This window comes from Ailuropoda melanoleuca, chromosome 8, assembly GCF_002007445.2.
Source record: "Ailuropoda melanoleuca isolate Jingjing chromosome 8, ASM200744v2, whole genome shotgun sequence".
NCBI classification, from domain to species: domain Eukaryota; kingdom Metazoa; phylum Chordata; class Mammalia; order Carnivora; family Ursidae; genus Ailuropoda; species Ailuropoda melanoleuca.
Window position 1 is genome coordinate 80,573,173 of NC_048225.1, and position 20,848 is coordinate 80,594,020.

A 20,848-nucleotide genomic window follows, 5' to 3' on the forward strand; every position below is an offset into this window, starting at 1 on the left:
ATGTGAAGCCCAGGAAAGTGATGAATGGAGAGGAGGGAGTGGAGGCAAGAACAATGCAAAGAGCTCCAAAGCCATAGAAGATGCCTATGGCATTGGAGTCAGAGGAAGCCATACCAACCGACAGCAGGAGAGGGAGAATTCTGCTGATGATCCCACCCATAGCAAGCTGCTCCTGTTAATGGGCAGGAAGCTAACAAGTTCCAACAGCTGCACCATCATGCTTTTCAAAGGCCTAATTTTAGAATGCTCCTGATAATGCCCCAGGAGTTGCTAAATCTGAATTAAAAACTCCAGGTCCCTTCCTCCCCCCCCTTTTCTAAATAAAGGGTTATTGATTTACTAATGGCCTTTGTATCCCGCTGAAAACAACTCTATAGAAGAAGAGAGATGTTACCTAGAGCCTGAGGGCTAAGGGCTTGGAAAAACCAAGATCGCAGGTGGGCAGGTAGACAGAAGACAGGCTCAGAGAAAACACAGAGCCTAAGACAAAGGGAGGGTAGAAATGCAGGGTACAGAGAGGGTTTGAAAGGGAAGAGCGGGCTGCTGAAAATAAGTGTCCCCCTGGGATCTGGCTATGTAAGGGTGGGCATGTGGAAGACCTGTGTGATTGATGGGTCCCTCGGATCTTTGTTAGAACCATAGTCTTATCGGAAGAGTGGGGCTCAATGAAGGGTCTCTGGGCTGGGTGGCAGAAACCTGCCTGGATTCTAATCCCGGATCACCCTTCACTGGCCACATAAGCCTCAACCTTGTAACTGCACTCTGGACTCCGTTTCTTCCTCTATGAAACGAGGGGCCTTTCCACACATCTTGAATTCCAGATGTTAGTGGCCGACGTGGTAGCCGTCTTCCTGGGATTTTTCTCTCTCACAATCATTACAGTTTTTTCCTGGTTGGCTCCTTTCGCGGACTGGCAGGGCTGAGGGAACAGGCTGGTGCTGAATGGGTGGAGGATGGCATGAGTGAGGGGGTGGATCTGGAAGCTGCTTTTGGGGGGGGGACTTCTGTAAAGCAAGAGAAGGCAGGCAGACAGAAGCAAAGGGAGAGAGGAGTGGGGTGGGAGAGTCTATCCGTGCCCAAACGTGGGAAGAAGCCAGGACGCTGAGGGAGAATTGGACTGAGGAGGGCAGAACCGAGTGGCTACAAGCTGGCTCTGGATCCAGACAAGCCCCCCCGGCCATAAAACGCTGTCCCTTGAACAAATTGCTTCACCTCTTCAGCTCCTCATTTCCTCACCCATAAAGGTAAAATGACAGTAGAACGCGGTGCTATTTACTGTCCGGCGGATCCAGTGGGGAAGTGCACATAAAGCAGTGAGAACATCGTCTGGAACCCAGCTACTACTCAGTGGGTATTAGCTACAGGTACTGGAAGGTCCCTCTGGTTTGGAGAGTGGACAGTTGCTGTGGGTTTTGCAGAAATCAAGCTCAGTGATGGGGGTAGTGGGGCAGAGGGGGATCACTTTGTGCCTCGGAGCGAACCAAAAATGGAAATGGGAAGAGAAGTATTTTAAGGAGTGCGCTTAACCGTTCCCTCTGTGCCGGTTGTGGTGGCGGTTACGACCTGCTCACTGCTGCTCACTGCCCTCCGGAGAACGAGCTCCCAGGTACTGAATCTATCAACTGTGTGCACCACTGTCTGGCCCCTCCTCCCCAACACTCCCTTTTTGTATCACGGCCTCAAATGTTTTAAGCCTGTCAGGCCAGCTCAGGGGACTCTACTCTGGGGTGTGTTGATGGTACTCAGAGATGTCCTACGTGGTCAGACGAGCTCACCTCTATTACTCATTGCCTGTTGGGTCTTTCCTTGCATCTGCTGTCTACTGCTTCGCAGCTGTGCTGCATCACCAAGAGGGTGAGTCATTGTTATCGTGGGGGTTCAGAGAAAATGGAGGCCGGGGCAGGGCCTCAGTTATGATTGCACAGGTTGTGCTCTGCTCGACAACACAGGAAGCCATGCACTTCGACTGCAGAACGCATGGTGTGTCTGGGGTTTGCAGGGACGATCTGCACCACGGCAGGCAGTGGCCCCTATTGGGGAGGGGAGGGGAGGGTGCCAAGTGGGGATGAAAAAAACCAAAACACAAGAACCGAGAGCATCTTTAATTGAAACTTCAGGGGACAAGAAGCCCAGAAAGCATCTGGGTAATTGCTCCCCAGGTCCTCCCTGCTAGCTGCGACGTCAAGAGGACAGTTTCAGCCTTTGGGCCGTTCATTAGGGCAGAGAGTGAGGATGGATGGACTGAGACAGAAAGCCCCATCCTGCTGAATCACCAGCGCCAGTTCCAGGATCTGCCTGGGCCACCCCCCTGGGCAGCCTGGCCAAGGACTGAATAAGCACAAGGCTCTAGAGTTGGCGGAATGTCAAGGATGGCGGGGCCGGGAGAGAGCTGAAGGAGCCTGAAGGAGCGACATTTGTGAATGAGTGTGATGAATTGTTTCTGTTTGTTTCCACTAAACCCCAGCTCCGCCTCACACAAGTGGAGCAACCAAGTGTGAGCAGCTGAGATGGTTGGAAATGGAAGGATGATCTGACCAGCTGTTCCCATGGTGGCTGAAGCTCTCTAGCCGGAATGGCTGACTCAGGTCTTGCTCAGTTCTATGGATGATGGGAAAAATAGAGATGTAACAGTACTCCTCATATCTTAAATTATTTTTTAATTAGAAAAAGGGGTTTTTTTTCCTGATTACAAAAATAATGCATTGTTTCGTAGCAAACTTAGAAATACATAAAATCATAACAAAGAAAATGTATCTATGATTGCAGCACTTGGCAACAATTACCAATCTAAATGTACTTGCAACACTTTTTTCTCAGGAGAGCACAGCTTTGCAGATACTTTCTAATTCATTCTGCAGGNACCTGTGTGATTGATGGGTCCCTCGGATCTTTGTTAGAACCATAGTCTTATCGGAAGAGTGGGGCTCAATGAAGGGTCTCTGGGCTGGGTGGCAGAAACCTGCCTGGATTCTAATCCCGGATCACCCTTCACTGGCCACATAAGCCTCAACCTTGTAACCGCACTCTGGACTCCGTTTCTTCCTCTATGAAACGAGGGGCCTTTCCACACATCTTGAATTCCAGATGTTAGTGGCCGACGTGGTAGCCGTCTTCCTGGGATTTTTCTCTCTCACAATCATTACAGTTTTTTCCTGGTTGGCTCCTTTCGCGGACTGGCAGGGCTGAGGGAACAGGCTGGTGCTGAATGGGTGGAGGATGGCATGAGTGAGGGGGTGGATCTGGAAGCTGCTTTTGGGGGGGGGACTTCTGTAAAGCAAGAGAAGGCAGGCAGACAGAAGCAAAGGGAGAGAGGAGTGGGGTGGGAGAGTCTATCCGTGCCCAAACGTGGGAAGAAGCCAGGACGCTGAGGGAGAATTGGACTGAGGAGGGCAGAACCGAGTGGCTACAAGCTGGCTCTGGATCCAGACAAGCCCCCCCGGCCATAAAACGCTGTCCCTTGAACAAATTGCTTCACCTCTTCAGCTCCTCATTTCCTCACCCATAAAGGTAAAATGACAGTAGAACGCGGTGCTATTTACTGTCCGGCGGATCCAGTGGGGAAGTGCACATAAAGCAGTGAGAACATCGTCTGGAACCCAGCTACTACTCAGTGGGTATTAGCTACAGGTACTGGAAGGTCCCTCTGGTTTGGAGAGTGGACAGTTGCTGTGGGTTTTGCAGAAATCAAGCTCAGTGATGGGGGTAGTGGGGCAGAGGGGGATCACTTTGTGCCTCGGAGCGAACCAAAAATGGAAATGGGAAGAGAAGTATTTTAAGGAGTGCGCTTAACCGTTCCCTCTGTGCCGGTTGTGGTGGCGGTTACGACCTGCTCACTGCTGCTCACTGCCCTCCGGAGAACGAGCTCCCAGGTACTGAATCTATCAACTGTGTGCACCACTGTCTGGCCCCTCCTCCCCAACACTCCCTTTTTGTATCACGGCCTCAAATGTTTTAAGCCTGTCAGGCCAGCTCAGGGGACTCTACTCTGGGGTGTGTTGATGGTACTCAGAGATGTCCTACGTGGTCAGACGAGCTCACCTCTATTACTCATTGCCTGTTGGGTCTTTCCTTGCATCTGCTGTCTACTGCTTCGCAGCTGTGCTGCATCACCAAGAGGGTGAGTCATTGTCATCGTGGGGGTTCAGAGAAAATGGAGGCCGGGGCAGGGCCTCAGTTATGATTGCACAGGTTGTGCTCTGCTCGACAACACAGGAAGCCATGCACTTCGACTGCAGAACGCATGGTGTGTCTGGGGTTTGCAGGGACGATCTGCACCACGGCAGGCAGTGGCCCCTATTGGGGAGGGGAGGGGAGGGTGCCAAGTGGGGATGAAAAAAACCAAAACACAAGAACCGAGAGCATCTTTAATTGAAACTTCAGGGGACAAGAAGCCCAGAAAGCATCCGGGTAATTGCTCCCCAGGTCCTCCCTGCCAGCTGCAACGTCAAGAGGACAGTTTCAGCCTTTGGGCCGTTCATTAGGGCAGAGAGTGAGGATGGATGGACTGAGACAGAAAGCCCCATCCTGCTGAATCACCAGCGCCAGTTCCAGGATCTGCCTGGGCCACCCCCCTGGGCAGCCTGGCCAAGGACTGAATAAGCACAAGGCTCTAGAGTTGGCGGAATGTCAAGGATGGCGGGGCCGGGAGAGAGCTGAAGGAGCCTGAAGGAGCGACATTTGTGAATGAGTGTGATGAATTGTTTCTGTTTGTTTCCACTAAACCCCAGCTCCGCCTCACACAAGTGGAGCAACCAAGTGTGAGCAGCTGAGATGGTTGGAAATGGAAGGATGATCTGACCAGCTGTTCCCATGGTGGCTGAAGCTCTCTAGCCGGAATGGCTGACTCAGGTCTTGCTCAGTTCTATGGATGATGGGAAAAATAGAGATGTAACAGTACTCCTCATATCTTAAATTATTTTTTAATTAGAAAAAGGGTTTTTTTTTTCCTGATTACAAAAATAATGCATTGTTTCGTAGCAAACTTAGAAATACATAAAATCATAACAAAGAAAATGTATCTATGATTGCAGCACTTGGCAACAATTACCAATCTAAATGTACTTGCAACACTTTTTTCTCAGGAGAGCACAGCTTTGCAGATACTTTCTAATTCATTCTGCAGGATGAGGGTTGCTTGGAAAAGAGTAGTGCAACTTTTTATGATTACTACGGAGAAGTCAAAATAACAAATATATGGACTTGTTCAAAATCTTTGTGATGGCAATGTCCACAGCTTTTGGCCTCTAATAATAAAAATAAACTAAATTATGAACATCTGTCTAATGCTTCTAAGTTGTAAGGAACTTTCTTCTGTGGTACCATTCTGCTATGTATTCCCCCTATTTATTCACGAAGTGCTAGTCCAGAGGCAGCCATGATTTAAGGGAGACTAACTTAGGAGTTGGAGGTAGGAAACCAGGAGCCAGGACCCCTGGTCCCTTCACTTGTGTGGAGCCATGCTTCACTCAAAGTCTTTATGTTCGCAGCAACAAAATGAAAAGAGTATACCGCTCCATATAAAGTCACAGTGCGTCTGTGTACATGGGAATGGTGTGAGCTAAGTGCATGTATGGGGATATAGACGAGCAGGTGAATTGTGGATCTGTCCAGCCCTGTGTTGTCCAATATGGTAGCTGTGAGCCATATGTGGTGATTGGGCACTTATTATGTGGCTTGTGCAACTAAGAAATTACATTTTGAAATTTTATTTGGTTTCAGTTAACTTAATTTTCAAAACTTATACTCAATTCTATTATCAGAAAAAATTTAAGTATGCTTGGAATAAGCTGGGTGTGTGATTTCTTTTTTCAACTGTAAATTATTTCAAATCTAAACAAAGAATCAAGTATTTCTGATGAAAAACTAGAAATTGGGGTATGCCGTAAGAGTAAATATACCCTAGATTTCCGACCAGTGTGAAAAAACAAAATTTCCTGGTAATAATTTTCTTAAATTAAGTACCTGTTCAAATGACAAAGTTTTGTGTTTTTATTTTATTTTTTAATTGAGTTATAGTTGCCATACTAATATAAATTAGTTTCAGGTGTATGACATAGTGATTTGACAATTACATTATGAAATGCTCACCATGTACTATCTGTCACCATACAGAGTTACTTCAAATGACAATATCTTGGATTCACCAGGTTAAATGAAATATATTATTAAAATTAACTGCATCTACTACATTTTACCTTTTTAATGTAGTTGATAATAAATTTACAATATCTGTGTAGTTGGCATTGTATTTTTATTGGACAATGCTGGGTACAGCTATATGTAACAAGTTTCTAGTTGTATCTTCTAAGACGTAAAGGATCAGGGTCTGTCCGTCTTAAACAAGGATCTGTCTCTATCTTACATATCCCTCTGTAACTCAATAGACAAACATATTTTCGAATAATGGATTAGTAAATAGCACAGGTGTCAGAGCTACAACAACAATGGTTTCAATGTTGACTGCATGAGCTGTATAATCACGTATGAATTTCTTTTTTCCTTGTTCCTTTGTACAAGGAAATAATTTCAATCCCATAAAAAAGTCATACAGGAGTATAAAGAACTCCCATATGCCCTTTATCCAGAGACCCCATTGAAGTTTCGTAACTGACCCAATAATGCCTTTTATAACAAAAGATCCAACCCAGGATTGTACATTGCTCATACTTGCCATGTCTTTTTTCAGTGCCCTTCACTCTGGAACAATTAGGTCCTCAGTCAGTATCTAACCTTTGTGACCTTAACATTTTTGAAGATTACAGGCTTGTTATTTTGTAGGATATCTCTCAATTTAGGTTGTGTGATGTTTCCTCATGCTGAATTCAAGTTAGGATCTTTTGCCTGGAGTATGAGAGAAGTGATGTGGTCTCACATGATTTCTCTGTCTAAATTCTGGTGATAGAAACTTGGATCACTAGAGTAAGACGGTGGCTGTCAGGTTGCCCACTATAAAGTTATTTTTTTCTTTGTATGATTAATAAGTATTTCAAGGAAGATATTCTGAGACTGTGAAATATTCTCCTTTGATGAAGAATGGGGTATTTCACAGTTTAGCACTGATTTATGTTTCTTGCCTGAATGGATTATCACTGTGATAATTCCTAAATGATGATTTTCTAATTCCATCATTTTCCCCACATTTATTAGTTGGCATTCTATTCAAGAAAAAGCTTCCCCCCCCCGCCCTGCTGTATGGATGTATGTATGTGTAAATAATGTGGCCTCATAGATTCTTATTTACTCAAAGGCATATAATCCATTCCTACCGATATTTATTCTGATGTTCAAATTGTCCCAGAATTGATGAAGGGAAACTTTTCAAGCTGGCTCTGAGTCCTTTTGACATTATCTATCCTTCTTTATATATTCATTCTGCAGGGCAGGTGTGTGAGGGTTGCTTGGAAAAGAGTAACTGGGTCAAAGAAAAGAGTCAAGGACTTTATATATACATATATTAATCCAGTGGTTTGCTAGAGCTGGCTTACATTGGCTTGTAGGAGCCCACTGCAAAATTTTCAGGAAATGCATATCGTTAACATCAAGTTGGTAGCTTGGAATCAGGGATGTTGCGAGCATTTACACCATGGAAACTGGCAAATGCTACAACCAGAACTTGTTCCTCCAGAGAGCTGGCTGTTAAAAATTTGCCAGGACAGTAATGTTTCTGTCATAAAAAGAGGTTCCAAGTTCATGTTACATCTCAACTGCCATAGGCTGTAATCATCCATTACTCCAAGGATCCCTGATTCCTTTTGGTGGCGAACACGATTTAGAAACCAAGATCTTAAAGTGAGGTGAGCCCTCCTAGACATACTTGGGGTGGACAGAACCGGGAGAATTGGCTTGTGTGTGCATGTATGTGCCATACCCAAGGGAATGTATTAGTGTGTGTGTGTGTGTGTGTGTGTGTGTGTGTGTATGCATTTAAACGCTTTAATTTTAAATCAACATTTTATTTTGGAATTAATTTTAGATTTATAGAAGAGTTAGAAAGAGCACAGGCTTCCTACGTATCCTTCACCCAGGTTCCCCTAATTTTAATATCTTGTAACCATGATACGTTTGTCAAAAATAAGAAATTAACATAGGTGCAACACTAGTAATTAACTATAAAGTTTATTTAGATTACATCAGTTTTTCTGCTAATATCCTTTTTTCTATTCCAGAATCCAATCCAGAATATCATATTATATCTAGCACACACACACATTTATATCTATCAAACATCTATCTATCTCCCTATCCGTTCATCTGTCAACCTTTCCATCTCTCTGTCCTTCTATTTCCCTAACTATATTTAGAAACATGAGTTCATACTTCTAATCTTAAGGCCAGAAGGTTTATTCTAGCTTTTGTTCTTCCCATGTTTATAATTCCTCTCTTGACCATAGGAAATTTAGCTCCTGTTATCCTTAATATATGTACTTACTGGCTAAATCCTCCTGTACGTAACCAATTTCCTGACTCCACTGGGCTCCTGTCGTACTCAACCACTTATCTTACCTGGATTCAGATCCTTCCTAGTTCACCCCCCTGCACAAGCCTGCCCATTGGTTTTTTGACTTACTCACTCCTGGATTAGTAATGCCTACCTTGTTGACAGCAAGGAGCTTAGTACACTGCCCAGTAGGAAATAAGCAATCAATAAATAGGACTTTTGACTGTTTTTATTGTTGTTGTTGTCAAGGACTAATTAAGCATGAAACAGGAGGCCTAGAAGGAGTGAGGATGAGAAATTTCGGTCTTCTCCACCATAACATATGTCGGCAAACTAGATATGCATGCAAACCTTTCCTAAAAAGTTGGTCTCCATTGTTCAGAGGTACTTTATGAGTCTGGGATCATTAGAATTTGTTGGTGTAAATCAGAGCTTCTCAAACTCAGCACTACCGACATTTGGGGTCAGGGATCATTATTCGTTGTGGGGAGCTGTCTTATGCATTGTAAGACGCTTAACAGCTACCTGACCTGATGCACTAGAGAACGCACCCCTTTCCAAGTTGTTACAACCAAATACTTCTCTAGAAATTGAGAACGTTCCCATGGGGGCAAAATCACATGCCCCCCCACACACACACTGGAGACCCACCGGAATAAATGGTTGGCTCTGTCTTAACTGTATTCTCTTTTACCATGTTTGAAGAATGGAATATTTGATTTCATTTAAAAATTTTTTGAGAGTTCCTCTATACTATTTTTCCAAAGATTTGGACTGAAAATCAATGATACAATTCAAAATTAGGCTGAAAATCATCTTAGCTTTGAATCCGAAGCTGCCGAGACAAGCCCCAGGTATCACTGAGACGTGGACATCTGCAAATCCTGGTCAGCACAGAGTCTGCATAATGCGGCTTTGGCTAATAAATCTGCTGTAAGAGAATTATTACAAGGATTTGCACTCACCTTTGTTGTAAAGAAATCCGAGCGTTACCTTCTAGCCTTTCCTTCCACCATCCCCTTCATGCATTTTACATTCTAGCTAAATGTTCTTTGTCCAATAAACATTAGTGGGATGAATGAGTAGCTATTTATTAGCTTTCCTAAAAGGAAGGAAGTGGAGAAACTTATTACCACATCCTACAAAGGGTTTAATTTGTCAAAAAGAGTTTAGGTAGTCAGTGGCAGTGTGAGCCAGAATGAAGCGTGAATTAAGATTTTTAGAGAATGACTCTAGTTCTTCCCTTGGAAGCTCTGAACCCTTTTTGCACAAGGACCCAGGAAGTGGCCAACTGCTGCGAGCTACCTAAGTCTACAGCTCTGCTTTGTAGAGGAGAAAGAACTTGGCAGTAAAGAACTGGAGAGGAACGCAAAAAAACAAATAAATTGAATTGGCAATAACGTAGCAATTGCATGAGTTCAAAAGGATCAACACAAAGAAAACCTTAACTCCTCTGGACCACACTGCAGTTGCCCTGAATTCGAAGCACCTTTCATTGTGCACCACCTCCTTGAGTGGGGTCTTGGCAACGTGGGCAGAGCAGCGTGGGCTCTGCAGCGTGCCCAGGATTGCACGGCAACAAGCCCTCTTGGCTGAAGACGGAATGAGAGCTCAGAAAGCGTCGCAGGGTGCTGATGTTAGTGTGTGAACGCCAGCTTCTGCCCTGAGTCATCTCCGAGGATGCAATACACAAGCAACCCGGGAAATCAGCGCAAGGGAAGGGAGGTGGTTTAGCTCAAGAACTGAAGAAAGGACTCGCCACGATGGGTAAGCTTGCTTTCCATCAGGTCTTTCTAAGCCACCGCAGACCATACTTCTAGAAATGGTTTCTCGAAGCCGGCAATCCCAAAAGGTTGACTGTGATTGCCTAGTGGATCTGGGAACCATAAGCTGGCTTCTGCCACCGCTTCATACACACCACACCCAACAGAGCAACCTTATTATCGTGTGCCCTTTGTCACTTCATGCCACCCTCCCCCAGCTGCCCGCCAGGAGCAGTCAAAAGCCCGTGTGGGGAAAACGTTGCCTTCATCCAAAAGCAAACCAAAAAACTCACTTCGGGATGGGTTTCTTGGATGGTGCTACAAAAAGGGATAATGATTCTTTCTCAATGTACTTATTGACATTCATTGAGCAGCATATAGTTTATTTTAGCTGGAGTTTGTGATGTAGCATCTATATTTAATTCCACAAGCTGTCGGGCAGCTCATATATTTACAAACACCATCCCGGAAACAATGTGTTTGCTGGTCACAGCTGCATCTGTGACATCTCAGGAGCTCTGTGCTGTTTGGCACAGCTCAGGGCATTATCATTTTACATTCTGCTCTGTGCCAAGGCCCAAAGAGGGCTGAGCTTGGGCTAAAAGTTCAGATTCAGTGACAGGCCTGGCGGAGAGCCAAGAGCAAGAGTAACATTGAGGGCTGCGGGTCACAGTGGAGAGTTGCTCGTCAGCCCCACCTCAGCTGGAACGCCTGCACACTGGTGAGCAATTTCTGTGTCATTGGCTTAGGTTTATTTTGGCTTCCCAGGCCTGAAAGAAATACTCAAACTGTCCTATGTGTATACAGAGGCTGGCTCTGCTGGGAAGCGAGCTGGGGCTTGAGCAATGGAAGCGAGGCTGGTGGGAAGGAGGCAGACATAGAGAAGGTTTCCTCCCTGCAGGATGGAACCAGCTGTCTGCTAGGGGTTGGAGGGAATGACTCAGTCGCTGGACCCAGGAAAGGTGGCTGGGCATACCCAGAGACAGGCACCCATGGACATCATCTTGGTAGCAGGAGGACCCGCCTTTGGCCAGCACACGTAAAGGGGAACGCAAAAAGAGCTTGGGGGGAAGTTCAGAATTAGACAAATGGATAGGCAATTCTTGGAGGTCTGTCTCCTACAACAGCAAGCAGGGGTGCTGAGGGCAGGGGGTGCAGGAGTTGGGAAGGGCATGAGCCCCTTACCTGAGATGCACACACTGAGATTGGGTAGAAAGAAGGGGATGGGGAACTTGGGCACAGGCCCAGCTGGTTTGGGGGTCTGAGGGAAGAGCATGGTAATTCAGGGTATGCATGTCTGACCTTATGATTTTTAAGACCGTACAGGTGAAATAGAACAGACTTCTCATAAGGCCATGCTGACAAGGCATCTAACCAGGAGCCACAGAGCTTCCCCAAAAGCAGAAGGCATAAATGTCTTTATCCAAGCCAGGAAAATTATTTCTGATGAGTCCTACTTGTAAACTCTAAGATTTTAGACTTTTCATCCATCTATAGCAATTTCTTAAACAACAGTGACCTAGAAGCATCTTGGATAACTACAGCTCCCTTATCAGAGTAAAGTCTGTGGATTTTAGGTTTTAGGTCATTTTGACCATACTAAGGACTTTCTTGAAAGGACATCATTGATTTCTCTTGTTCTTGAGTTTTCCTCTCTGTAAAATGGGCATAATAACAACATCAACTTCATAAGGTTTTATGAGAATTAAATGAGTCAATGAATGGAAAGTTTTTAGAGCAGTGTTTGGCACATAGTAACTGATAGCTACACAATAACTGGTGGTGGTGATGATGATGATGGTAGCTCTGGAATTCATCCATTCTGCCTCCTGCAAATTTCAATTTATCACTGACATACGTGAAATAGACAGAATGAGCTCTATGCTTAGCGTTGGGAGACCAGGCTCATGTCCTGATTTGCCCCAAATCAGCAATGTGACTTTGAATAATTCACCGCACCTCTGTGGCCCTACATTTTCTCATCTCTTGTCCATTGTGAAGGGGATTCCATCACTGGCTCACACTGGAGAGTTGTATGAAAATTTCCCTGAGGGATCTGCAAAATATTTCAAAATATAGAAATACACCCCAACCTTGGACATCAGTTATTTCCCTCTTTCCCTCCCTCTCTGTCTCTACACCCCTGCCCTCCACTCCCGCCAACACACATGTACCACACACACTCCAGGCTGTGGAGAACCACTGGATAATTTCCGGAATCTCACCCTGTCCCCCCAGTTCCATGACATGAAGAGGTGGAAAGTAATCAGGGACCAAAAACTGTAGGAAGGCAAAGTTAACAACACAGAGCCTAGCTTTGGGAGGTTTGTTGGAGAAAATGAGTCTAGAAGATGTGACGGGAGGACACAGACTCATGGAGAGGAAAGGAAGGCAGAGATGAATAGAGTGGTGGGGCCCGTAGCTGGATACTAAAGGGCCAGATACACGCAAAAGGACTGGCCACCCCCGGGGTCATTAACTACCAAGGGCCTGGGGAGGAGGACCAGTGAAGTCACTCAGAGCGAGCTGTAGAGAGCCCCAGAGGACAAGGAGGAGGACACATTTTGTTAGCAGAGACTTCACCTTCTCTGGCTTCAGGGTTCTTACCTATAAACAACAACAAACCAACAAACAAAAACCCACATTGGATGAGGGGGTGCCTGTGGACTCTTGTTGGCTCTTATAACCCATATGGAAGCACAGGAAGGAATGACAGCGAATACACACACAGCACTCACCACGGGCCAGGCAGGAAGGTCGGAACCAGCATGAGCAGCCAGGCATCTGACTCCACAGTCTGCTTGTAGCCCCTCTACTGTGGAGCGCCAGCCGGGGGGTCTCCGTGTGGCGGGGGGGGGGGTCAGATGTGTGCTCAGGGCCACAGGAGCTGCTGTTCTTTCATAAGGAAGGAGTATAATGGAAATGGTTTTGAGGAAAGTTAATCTGCATGGGGATCAGGTTTTAAAGGCTTTGAAATGTGCCACTTTTCACTTAGAGGTTCCGTCTGATTGGCAGTGCCTTCTTTCCCTCTCCTGGAGACCCCCGCGACCCCAAGCGAAGCCTGGGGCAGAGGGGCCTCCCTGGTCTGCACGCGGTGACCCGGGCTTTATCACGTGAGACCGTGGGCAAGCCTGTCAGTTAGCTTGTCTCTCCAAGGAAAGTGCCAAGGACATCTGCCAGGCAAGTCCGAAGCCTCTCCAACTGACAGGCAAGTCTGTCCTTGATAAGTGAAGAGCTGGTCGTCACACCACAGAAACCCATAAATTTGGGGCCCTGAGGGGATGGAGCCCACAAGGTCTAATGTCACTAAAGCGTGTGTATCTGTGTGTACGTATGTGTATGTGTATGTGTGTGTGTGTGTGCGTGTGTGTATGTGTGTACATCATTCTTTTAAAATCATCACAAGACCCCCAAATCCTACATTTTGCTCCTCCTCCACGAGGGCAAGTGCTGGGTCAGTGCATCAGACTTAGTGCCATCCTCTAGTACATTCCCTGTGTGTAGGAATTGCTTAATCACTGACTGATGGACAGAAGTGGGTGAGGAGGAGGCCAGTCGAGTTAGAGGTCTTGGACTCAGAATGTCTGAGTTTGCCTTCTGCTTCCCCGTGGAGTGACCTACGGCAAGGCCCTTCCCCTCTTCCAACCTCTCCTCTTTAAGGGCTCAGAGGAATGTAAGAACATTTAGAAAACGGCCATTATAATTAGCTCTTACCTTTGCACAAATAAGCATTAATCTTGCTCACTTGATTTTATGCAGGGAGGCTCTCCATATGCCTCACCTATTTTAAGTCGTTTCCTGACCAGCGGTCAGAAAATGCAGCAAACCTGGCTTGCCCGGGCCGCGCCGGTTCTGGGGGTGAACCTGAAGCTTCTGTCACGGATCCTAGAGAGGACATGGCGGTTGGGGGTGGGGGTGACATCTGCCTGGGTTCACGTGGGGAATGATGGCCAAAACCGCTCTCAGAAGTGCAACCAGGAGCATACGATCAGGGTGAAAACGCCATGGTTGGTCTTTGTGGAGGCTGGCAGATCACCCCAACAAGAGGGGAGAATGCGAGTCACTGATGGAAACTGACAGCTGGCCCATCCACCCCAGAATGTCCTGTCATTCCTCTCATCTATCCTCCCTTTCTCGTCAAAGGGGAGGTTTCACATTAAGGCGTCGTGGACAAGAACAAATAACACTTTCTGTGAGTTTTTACCATGGACACCCTCCGATTTACTCAAAAAAATATCTCCTCAATAGAGTTGGCCAATTAACCACTCAAATGGCTTGAAAACTTATTTAATGTCACTGCCTAATCATTTTATTAAATGTCACTGCTCCAACGGGCAAGAATTTAGGCTTTCTACCTCACTTCTCCTATGCTTCCCTCCCTTTCTGTAGCAGTTTCCTCCCAAAGAAGTCTGAAGTCTTAATGCCTCTCCCCTCATATGCGTGCCCTTTCTATTTGCATAGAATTACGGAATGTCAGTATTGGGCAGGACGCTAGGGATCATTTCACTGATGACCAAAAGGAGGCTCCCAGAGGGAAGTGACTTGCTCCCAAGGGCAACCAACCTGTAAGTGGCAAAGCCCACAGAGTCTTCTATTCACATCTGCACGTGAAGCAGGGAGGTGTAGACAGTACAGGATCTAGACCGGGTGGACCCGGATCTGCCCCGGAAACACATGGTTGGCTTCTGCAGTTCACCTCTCCATTCCTGGCCTCAGTATGTTCATCTGTCAAAAGGGGAACATAAACTCTGGAAGATGAAGTTCAAGTGTAATTTTGTCATCTTGTGCTTCATGTGCGGTAACCACCGGGCGCGTAGTAAGTGATTTATGCTGGCGTTTATTCACGACCTGAACAATTTCGTTACTTATAATATCAATTTCCCGTCTATTTCTCCTTCTCTTCTGGCTTCCAACAATAGCTTAGCTTGGCTGTACCCTCCACTCCTCCTGCAGGTGACCTCTCCTCTAGAATGATTTTCAAAGAGGAGGCTCTCCTATCTTACTCACCAAGATTTAATGCACGAACTGCAGACGTCCCAAATCCTAGCTGCTCTGTGTATCAACACCCACCCCCCACGTAAATGGAGATTGAGGCCACCAGGAGGACGCAGCGCAGTCCCCACGGGTCCTCAGATGGGGGACAGTGTGGAATGGGAGCGCTCCCACTGCACTGCCTACTTCTCATGCAACGTCGTCTGTACTTGATTTTCTCTATTGACAAGACCATAATCCGTTTCATTCACGGCTCAATGAACTTATTTTTTTTTCAAGATTTTATTTATTTGACAGAGATAGAGACAGCCAGCCAGAGAGGGAACACAAGCAGGGGGAATGGGAGAGGAAGAAGCAGGCTCCTAGCAGAGGAGCCTGATGTGGGGCTCGATCCCATAACGCCGGGATCACGCCCTGAGCCGAAGGCAGACGCTTAACCGCCGTGCCACCCAGGCACCCCCAATAAACTTATTTTACTTGTGCCTTTGGTCCCAAGCTAATTTATTATTGGTGTAGGTGTAAAACTCTGTCTTAAGTATAGTGTAAGTGAAATGGAGTTATTTGGCTCTCACAAGTAAATTTACAATTTTTTTCCTCAAGGAGTTAGCTCAGCCATGACTTGAAGACACTCACGTGTAAATGGAGGTTTGCTATATAGCCAGCTTTAGGTTAAAATGATCTGTGGAAGCATCGTGGGGAAGGTGCTGAGTGTTTTAACCTGCTGAATATTAGCCACACCACCAGAAGCCATGAGAATTTACATGGTTAAAACTTGCTGGACATTTGCTGTTACCAAATTTTGAGTGATATTATTTGTGGAGCATAAACAAGAAGTGGCCCAAAGCTGTTCCCCTCGAAGAGCCTAATTTTTCCACAATTGTCAATGCAGCAATTACTGTCTTTTTTTTTTTAAAGGTGAAGGCACACCTTCTAGAAATTTTTTTTAAAGAAAGTTTTGAAACCAGTTAAAACTGCTCTTTCTTAAAGAGAGATTTTTTTTTTAGTCAAAACGTCTTCAGATCCTGAGGAAAAGTGATGAAGCGGAAACCGTATGATTCCAAGGCCAAGTGTATCGGAGGGGCGTCAGCACTGAATTCAGGCGTTCTTGCTGCACTCAGCAGACTTGGCCCGGCAATCAAAACCGTTTGATTGTAAAGCTGATATTCCTATAACCAGGCAGGTTCCAGCACATTGTGAGCTCTGAAAAAGCATAATTACAAACGCAGAATGACAAGAAGCACACATTGACTTAATAGATCTCATTTCTTTCCAAGACCACACAGCTTTTCACACCTGTCCTTAGAAAATTCTTGATTGGTGGTGGGGGGGGTGGCAGCGATAGCACAGGGCACAAGGGGTTCAGGGGCTGCCCCAAGGCCGCGTGTTGTCACTGGCTCACCGCGATCCCTCTATAAAAGGCACGGGATTGGTTCACCACATACATTTGAGGACTGACTGTGTGTGAGGGCTGGAGTTACAAAAACAAATATCTGACCTCTGACCTTGAGGGGTCTGTAATCTAGTTGGGGGGGGGTTGAGGTGGGCAGCCCTGCTCTGCTTGGAAAACTGCCACACTAGCTTTTTCACATGCCAGGAGCAACAGCTGGCCTTCCTCAGGGAGCGCGGGAACCCCTCACCAGACCAGGCTGTGCGCAGGGGAGAGGGGTATCGCCATCTTTTATGTTGTCTGTATTATTTTCCTATTGCTGTGGAATGGATTACCACAACCTTTGTGGCATCAAACAATACAAATTCACGATCTCGCGGTATCGGGTAGGGGTTAGCTGGGTCCTCTGCTCAAGGTCTCACCAGAGACCTTATCTGGGGCTCAAGTTTCTCTTCCAGGCTCATGTGGCTGTTGGCAGAATTTGTTTTCTTGTGCTGGTATGAGTAGTTCCCATTTTCTTACTAGCTGTTGACAGAGAATTGCTCTCAGTTCCTGGGGGCTGCCTGCAATCCTTTGCTGCATGACCCCGGAAGGCTGTTCACAGCATGACTGTTTGCCTTCTTCCAGATCATCAGGAGCTAGTCTCTCTGATACTTCACTTTCTTTTAAAGGGTCTCATTCTCCTGATTAGGTCAGGCCCACCAAGGATACTTTGCCTTTTAAGCAACTCAAAGTTAACTGATTAGTAACCTGATCACAGGAGTAGTATCCCACCATATTCACAGGTCCTGCCCACACTCAAAGGGAGGTGATGATGTAGGGCATGCACAGAAAGACGTGGGAATCTTAAGGGCCCTTTTCAAATCCTGCCTTCCATAGTGTTCTCCCCCCGTCAGTGCCTTTCTGCTTTGCTGTGTTTGCTGCCTTGGTCTGTGGCATCAAGTAGTCCCAGTCTCCAGAATGAGACTTCTCCCTTCCCCTCCATCAATATGCTTTTAAAAACAGAACAATATTCTATAAAAGGAATGAATCACCAACAGAGTTTCAGATAATGCAACAAGCATTATTTTGTATTATCAATGCTTAACATAGTGTCTGGCACTTAGGAGTTCCCAATTTATGTTTCTCAAGAAATGAATGTGTGAATGATTAAATGAGAAGTATTTTGGGCAACCTCATCAGTTTACATCCTCTAAAAAAAATTCCTACCCCCCATGTGCAAGGCTGACTCCTTTTAGTTTATATCACTTTCCCCCTGATTTAAAAGTAATACATTGCTTGTTATAAAACACTTGGGGATTTTTCTTCCTTCTATGATTTTATTTTTTATATTTAACTTTTTAATCCATCTGGAACTAATTTCCCAATATGATGTTTAAAATATTCCATCCCCTACCCAATTAGTCTGGAGTGTTTTTATATATGTGTGTATATTCTAAGTTGTTTATAATAAGCTCTATTTTTGAGCTATCTGTTCTCTATCATTGATCTGCCCATCCACTTTATGTGCTAGAATCACCTGTTTTAATGATGAGAATTTTATAATACGTTCTAAGACCCAGTAGGGCAGGTGTGACCTGATTATCTTCTTTTGAGCTTCTCTCCCTTGACCAGTTCATGAAACAAGGTCTGTTGGGCAGCTTAGCCTTCTTTGGCAAGGTCTGGATATGGAGCCAGACCTAGGTTTGTACTCTGCCTCTGCACCTTTCTAACTCAAATCCGCTGAGTCCCAGTGAGAAGCAAACTGATAGCAATAATGCTATATCATGAATTCATGGTGAGAATTAACTGGGGCGGCTTCTAAGAATCCCCCAGCACATAGTAGGTGGTCAGTACCTTCTACCCGGAGAAGAGGAGTGACTCTGAAGGTGCTGATGCTCATGCTTCTGTCCCCACATCTTTGTGAGCGGGGACCACACCTCTTTTGAAAACACAAATGCTGAGGCTCGGGTCTCTCAGACTCCGGCCAGCATTAATACTTGGCCCCGCCTCTGGGCAGCCTTTTCAGGACTCACACCGGTCCAAGGGAAGTTTGTTGAACTGGAGCCATTACAGAGTACATGGGGACTCTGGGAGGGGGCATGAATCAAATAGGAAAGCCCACTTGGCCTACACTTACAGGACCCTGGAAAGTGCCAGAGAATTAACACCCCCTGCTTCATCCCCAGGGAGCCTGTCTTTGGTTTTGGCAGCCAGAGAAAGTCCTCGAAGCCACAAATTACAGGCACTCGGGTTGGAAGTCATTCTAGCACATTCTAGCACTGAAGTGGCATTGGCGAGGGGACATGGGCGAGACTCTGACAGCATGAGCTGTTAAACATCAAAGGCATGAATGCAGCTGTCAGGAGCCCACAGTATTGAACTGGTCCCCTGCACCTGCCCAGAGCTTCATGAAGATGACCAGTTATTCTCAGGCAAAGTGCAGGCACTGGAAATCAAAGGCCTGTGAGGAGTCACAAGGCAGCCAAGAGTTTTGAAGGCCGGAATCTTCTTTCTTGGCACCTTCCCTTCTACTCAGAGCAGATAGGGTACATACTCATTCACTCCTTCAGGAAGGGTCTCTAAAGGCCTGCTGTCTGCTCTCGGGAGGACACCCAGCCCTGCCTTCAGGGAGCTTTCATTCTGTGCGGAAAGTCAGAACGACAGGTGTCGTGTGTATACGGATCTGCTCTCTGACGATGGCGATGGGCAATCTGATTTCCCATTCTAACTCCTTTCCAGCATGGCCTTCCGTAAAAGAAGGGATCAGATATTGGAAGCTGGAAGGATTCTTAGATATTATGTAGTCAAGCCTCTTTGTTCTTTATAAGGGAAAACTAAGCCCAGAGAAGGGAAGGGATTTGCTGGAGTTCACCCGGCTTCACAGCAGCAATGGGACCTCACTACTTCTCTGCCCCACCTTTTGCCACCTGAGAAGTGAGGTCGCTGTTCACCTTCGCTCAAGCTTCTAGAGGCATCTCACACTCTGCGGGGCTATGACTGACACATGGTGAACATTTTGGGAGAGGAAGACAGAAGGAGCAGATGGTGTTGAGTCAACATAGGAAACACAGAAGCAATTTACTGTAAAGGTTCGTCAGATGACCAGAGTTCAAAATTCTGGTTTCTCCACTTAAAAGCTGCATGAACTTCAGCCACTTTGTTCCTCTTCCTCAACCCCGTCTTCCCATGTGCAAAATGGGGACGGTGGCGTTTTCTCTAGGATTGTTTCCAGAACGAAAGGCAATCTCCATCAAGCCCTCTGCTCAGTGCCTAGAGTGAAGAGGCCTTGTTAGCCTAAGGGCTTTCTAGAACGGGGCCGACGGTCCGGCTGCGCACGGGCCGCGGGGCCGAGACAGGGGGCTGCACTGACCTCTCCGTGTTGGACTTTTCCAGCGCCAGGAGCCCTGGAGGAGCGGCACGGAGGCGGAGAGCGTGGCGAGAGAATGAAGACACCAACCGGCCGGGAGAAGCATGAGGTGGCAGTGTGGCACTCGGTTTAGGGGGCTCGGGCCGGCGGCGGCCCCGTGGGCAGCCCTGCTGGCGCTGGGCCTCCCGGGCTGGGTGCTGGCGGTCTCGGCCACGGCCGCCGCGGCGCTCCCCGAGCAGCATGCGTCCCCCGCCGGCCAGCCGCCCCTGGACTGGCTGCTCAGCGACCGCGGCCCGTTCCACCGCGCGCAGGAGTACGCCGACTTCACGGAGCGCTACCGGCAGGGCTTCACCACCCGGTACAGAATCTACAGGTGAGTGGGGACCAGCGGCGCCCCTGAGCACCCCAGCCGCTGCGTGGGGCTCCCCGGGCTGAGCCCCCTCGCGGGCCCCCAGACTGAGTGGGTGGGGGGAGCAGCCGGCAGGGAAAACAAGCCTACCATGTCGGTTTTTAAAAAAAGAAAGAAGAAAACACATACAAGCTGGAAAACCTGCTGATGCCTCCTGGGGAACATAGCAAAAGGGTTTCTATTTATAGGCTGTGCTGCTTGTAAATTGAGGACAAATCAGGCGGCATGGAGTCAGCGTGTGGCCCGCGCTGCCGCAGGAGGTCAGAGTCAAATGCTGGGGCTGGGTTTTAACTAATGGGTTAGATACTTTTATGAGTTGTAATTACCTAGACATGCAAATGAAGGAAGGGCAGCTGCAGCTCCTGCCTTGGAGGTCTGGGGAGACCTGCAGGGTCAGGGGGCAAGACTGCCTTGACCCTCGTCCTCACCAAGGCCTCCTCTGGCCTTGCCCATGGAAAAGGGCTGGATCTACTTGGCCCTTTACACCTATGCTTGGGAGTGTCAGAGCTGA

General features: G+C 46.9%; 1 protein-coding gene across 1 annotated transcript in view; it reads left to right on the forward strand.

Annotated features, from left to right (window-relative positions):
- Positions 1 to 20,848, forward strand: part of BRINP2 (BMP/retinoic acid inducible neural specific 2) — a 123,522-nt gene that overhangs the window by 35,680 nt on the left and 66,994 nt on the right. Inside the window, exon 2 of the mRNA XM_011220937.3 lies at positions 19,955 to 20,301. Within this exon, the coding sequence (XP_011219239.3) occupies positions 20,033 to 20,301 (269 nt within the window). The 5' untranslated portion in view covers positions 19,955 to 20,032. The remainder of the gene's footprint in view (positions 1 to 19,954; positions 20,302 to 20,848) is intronic.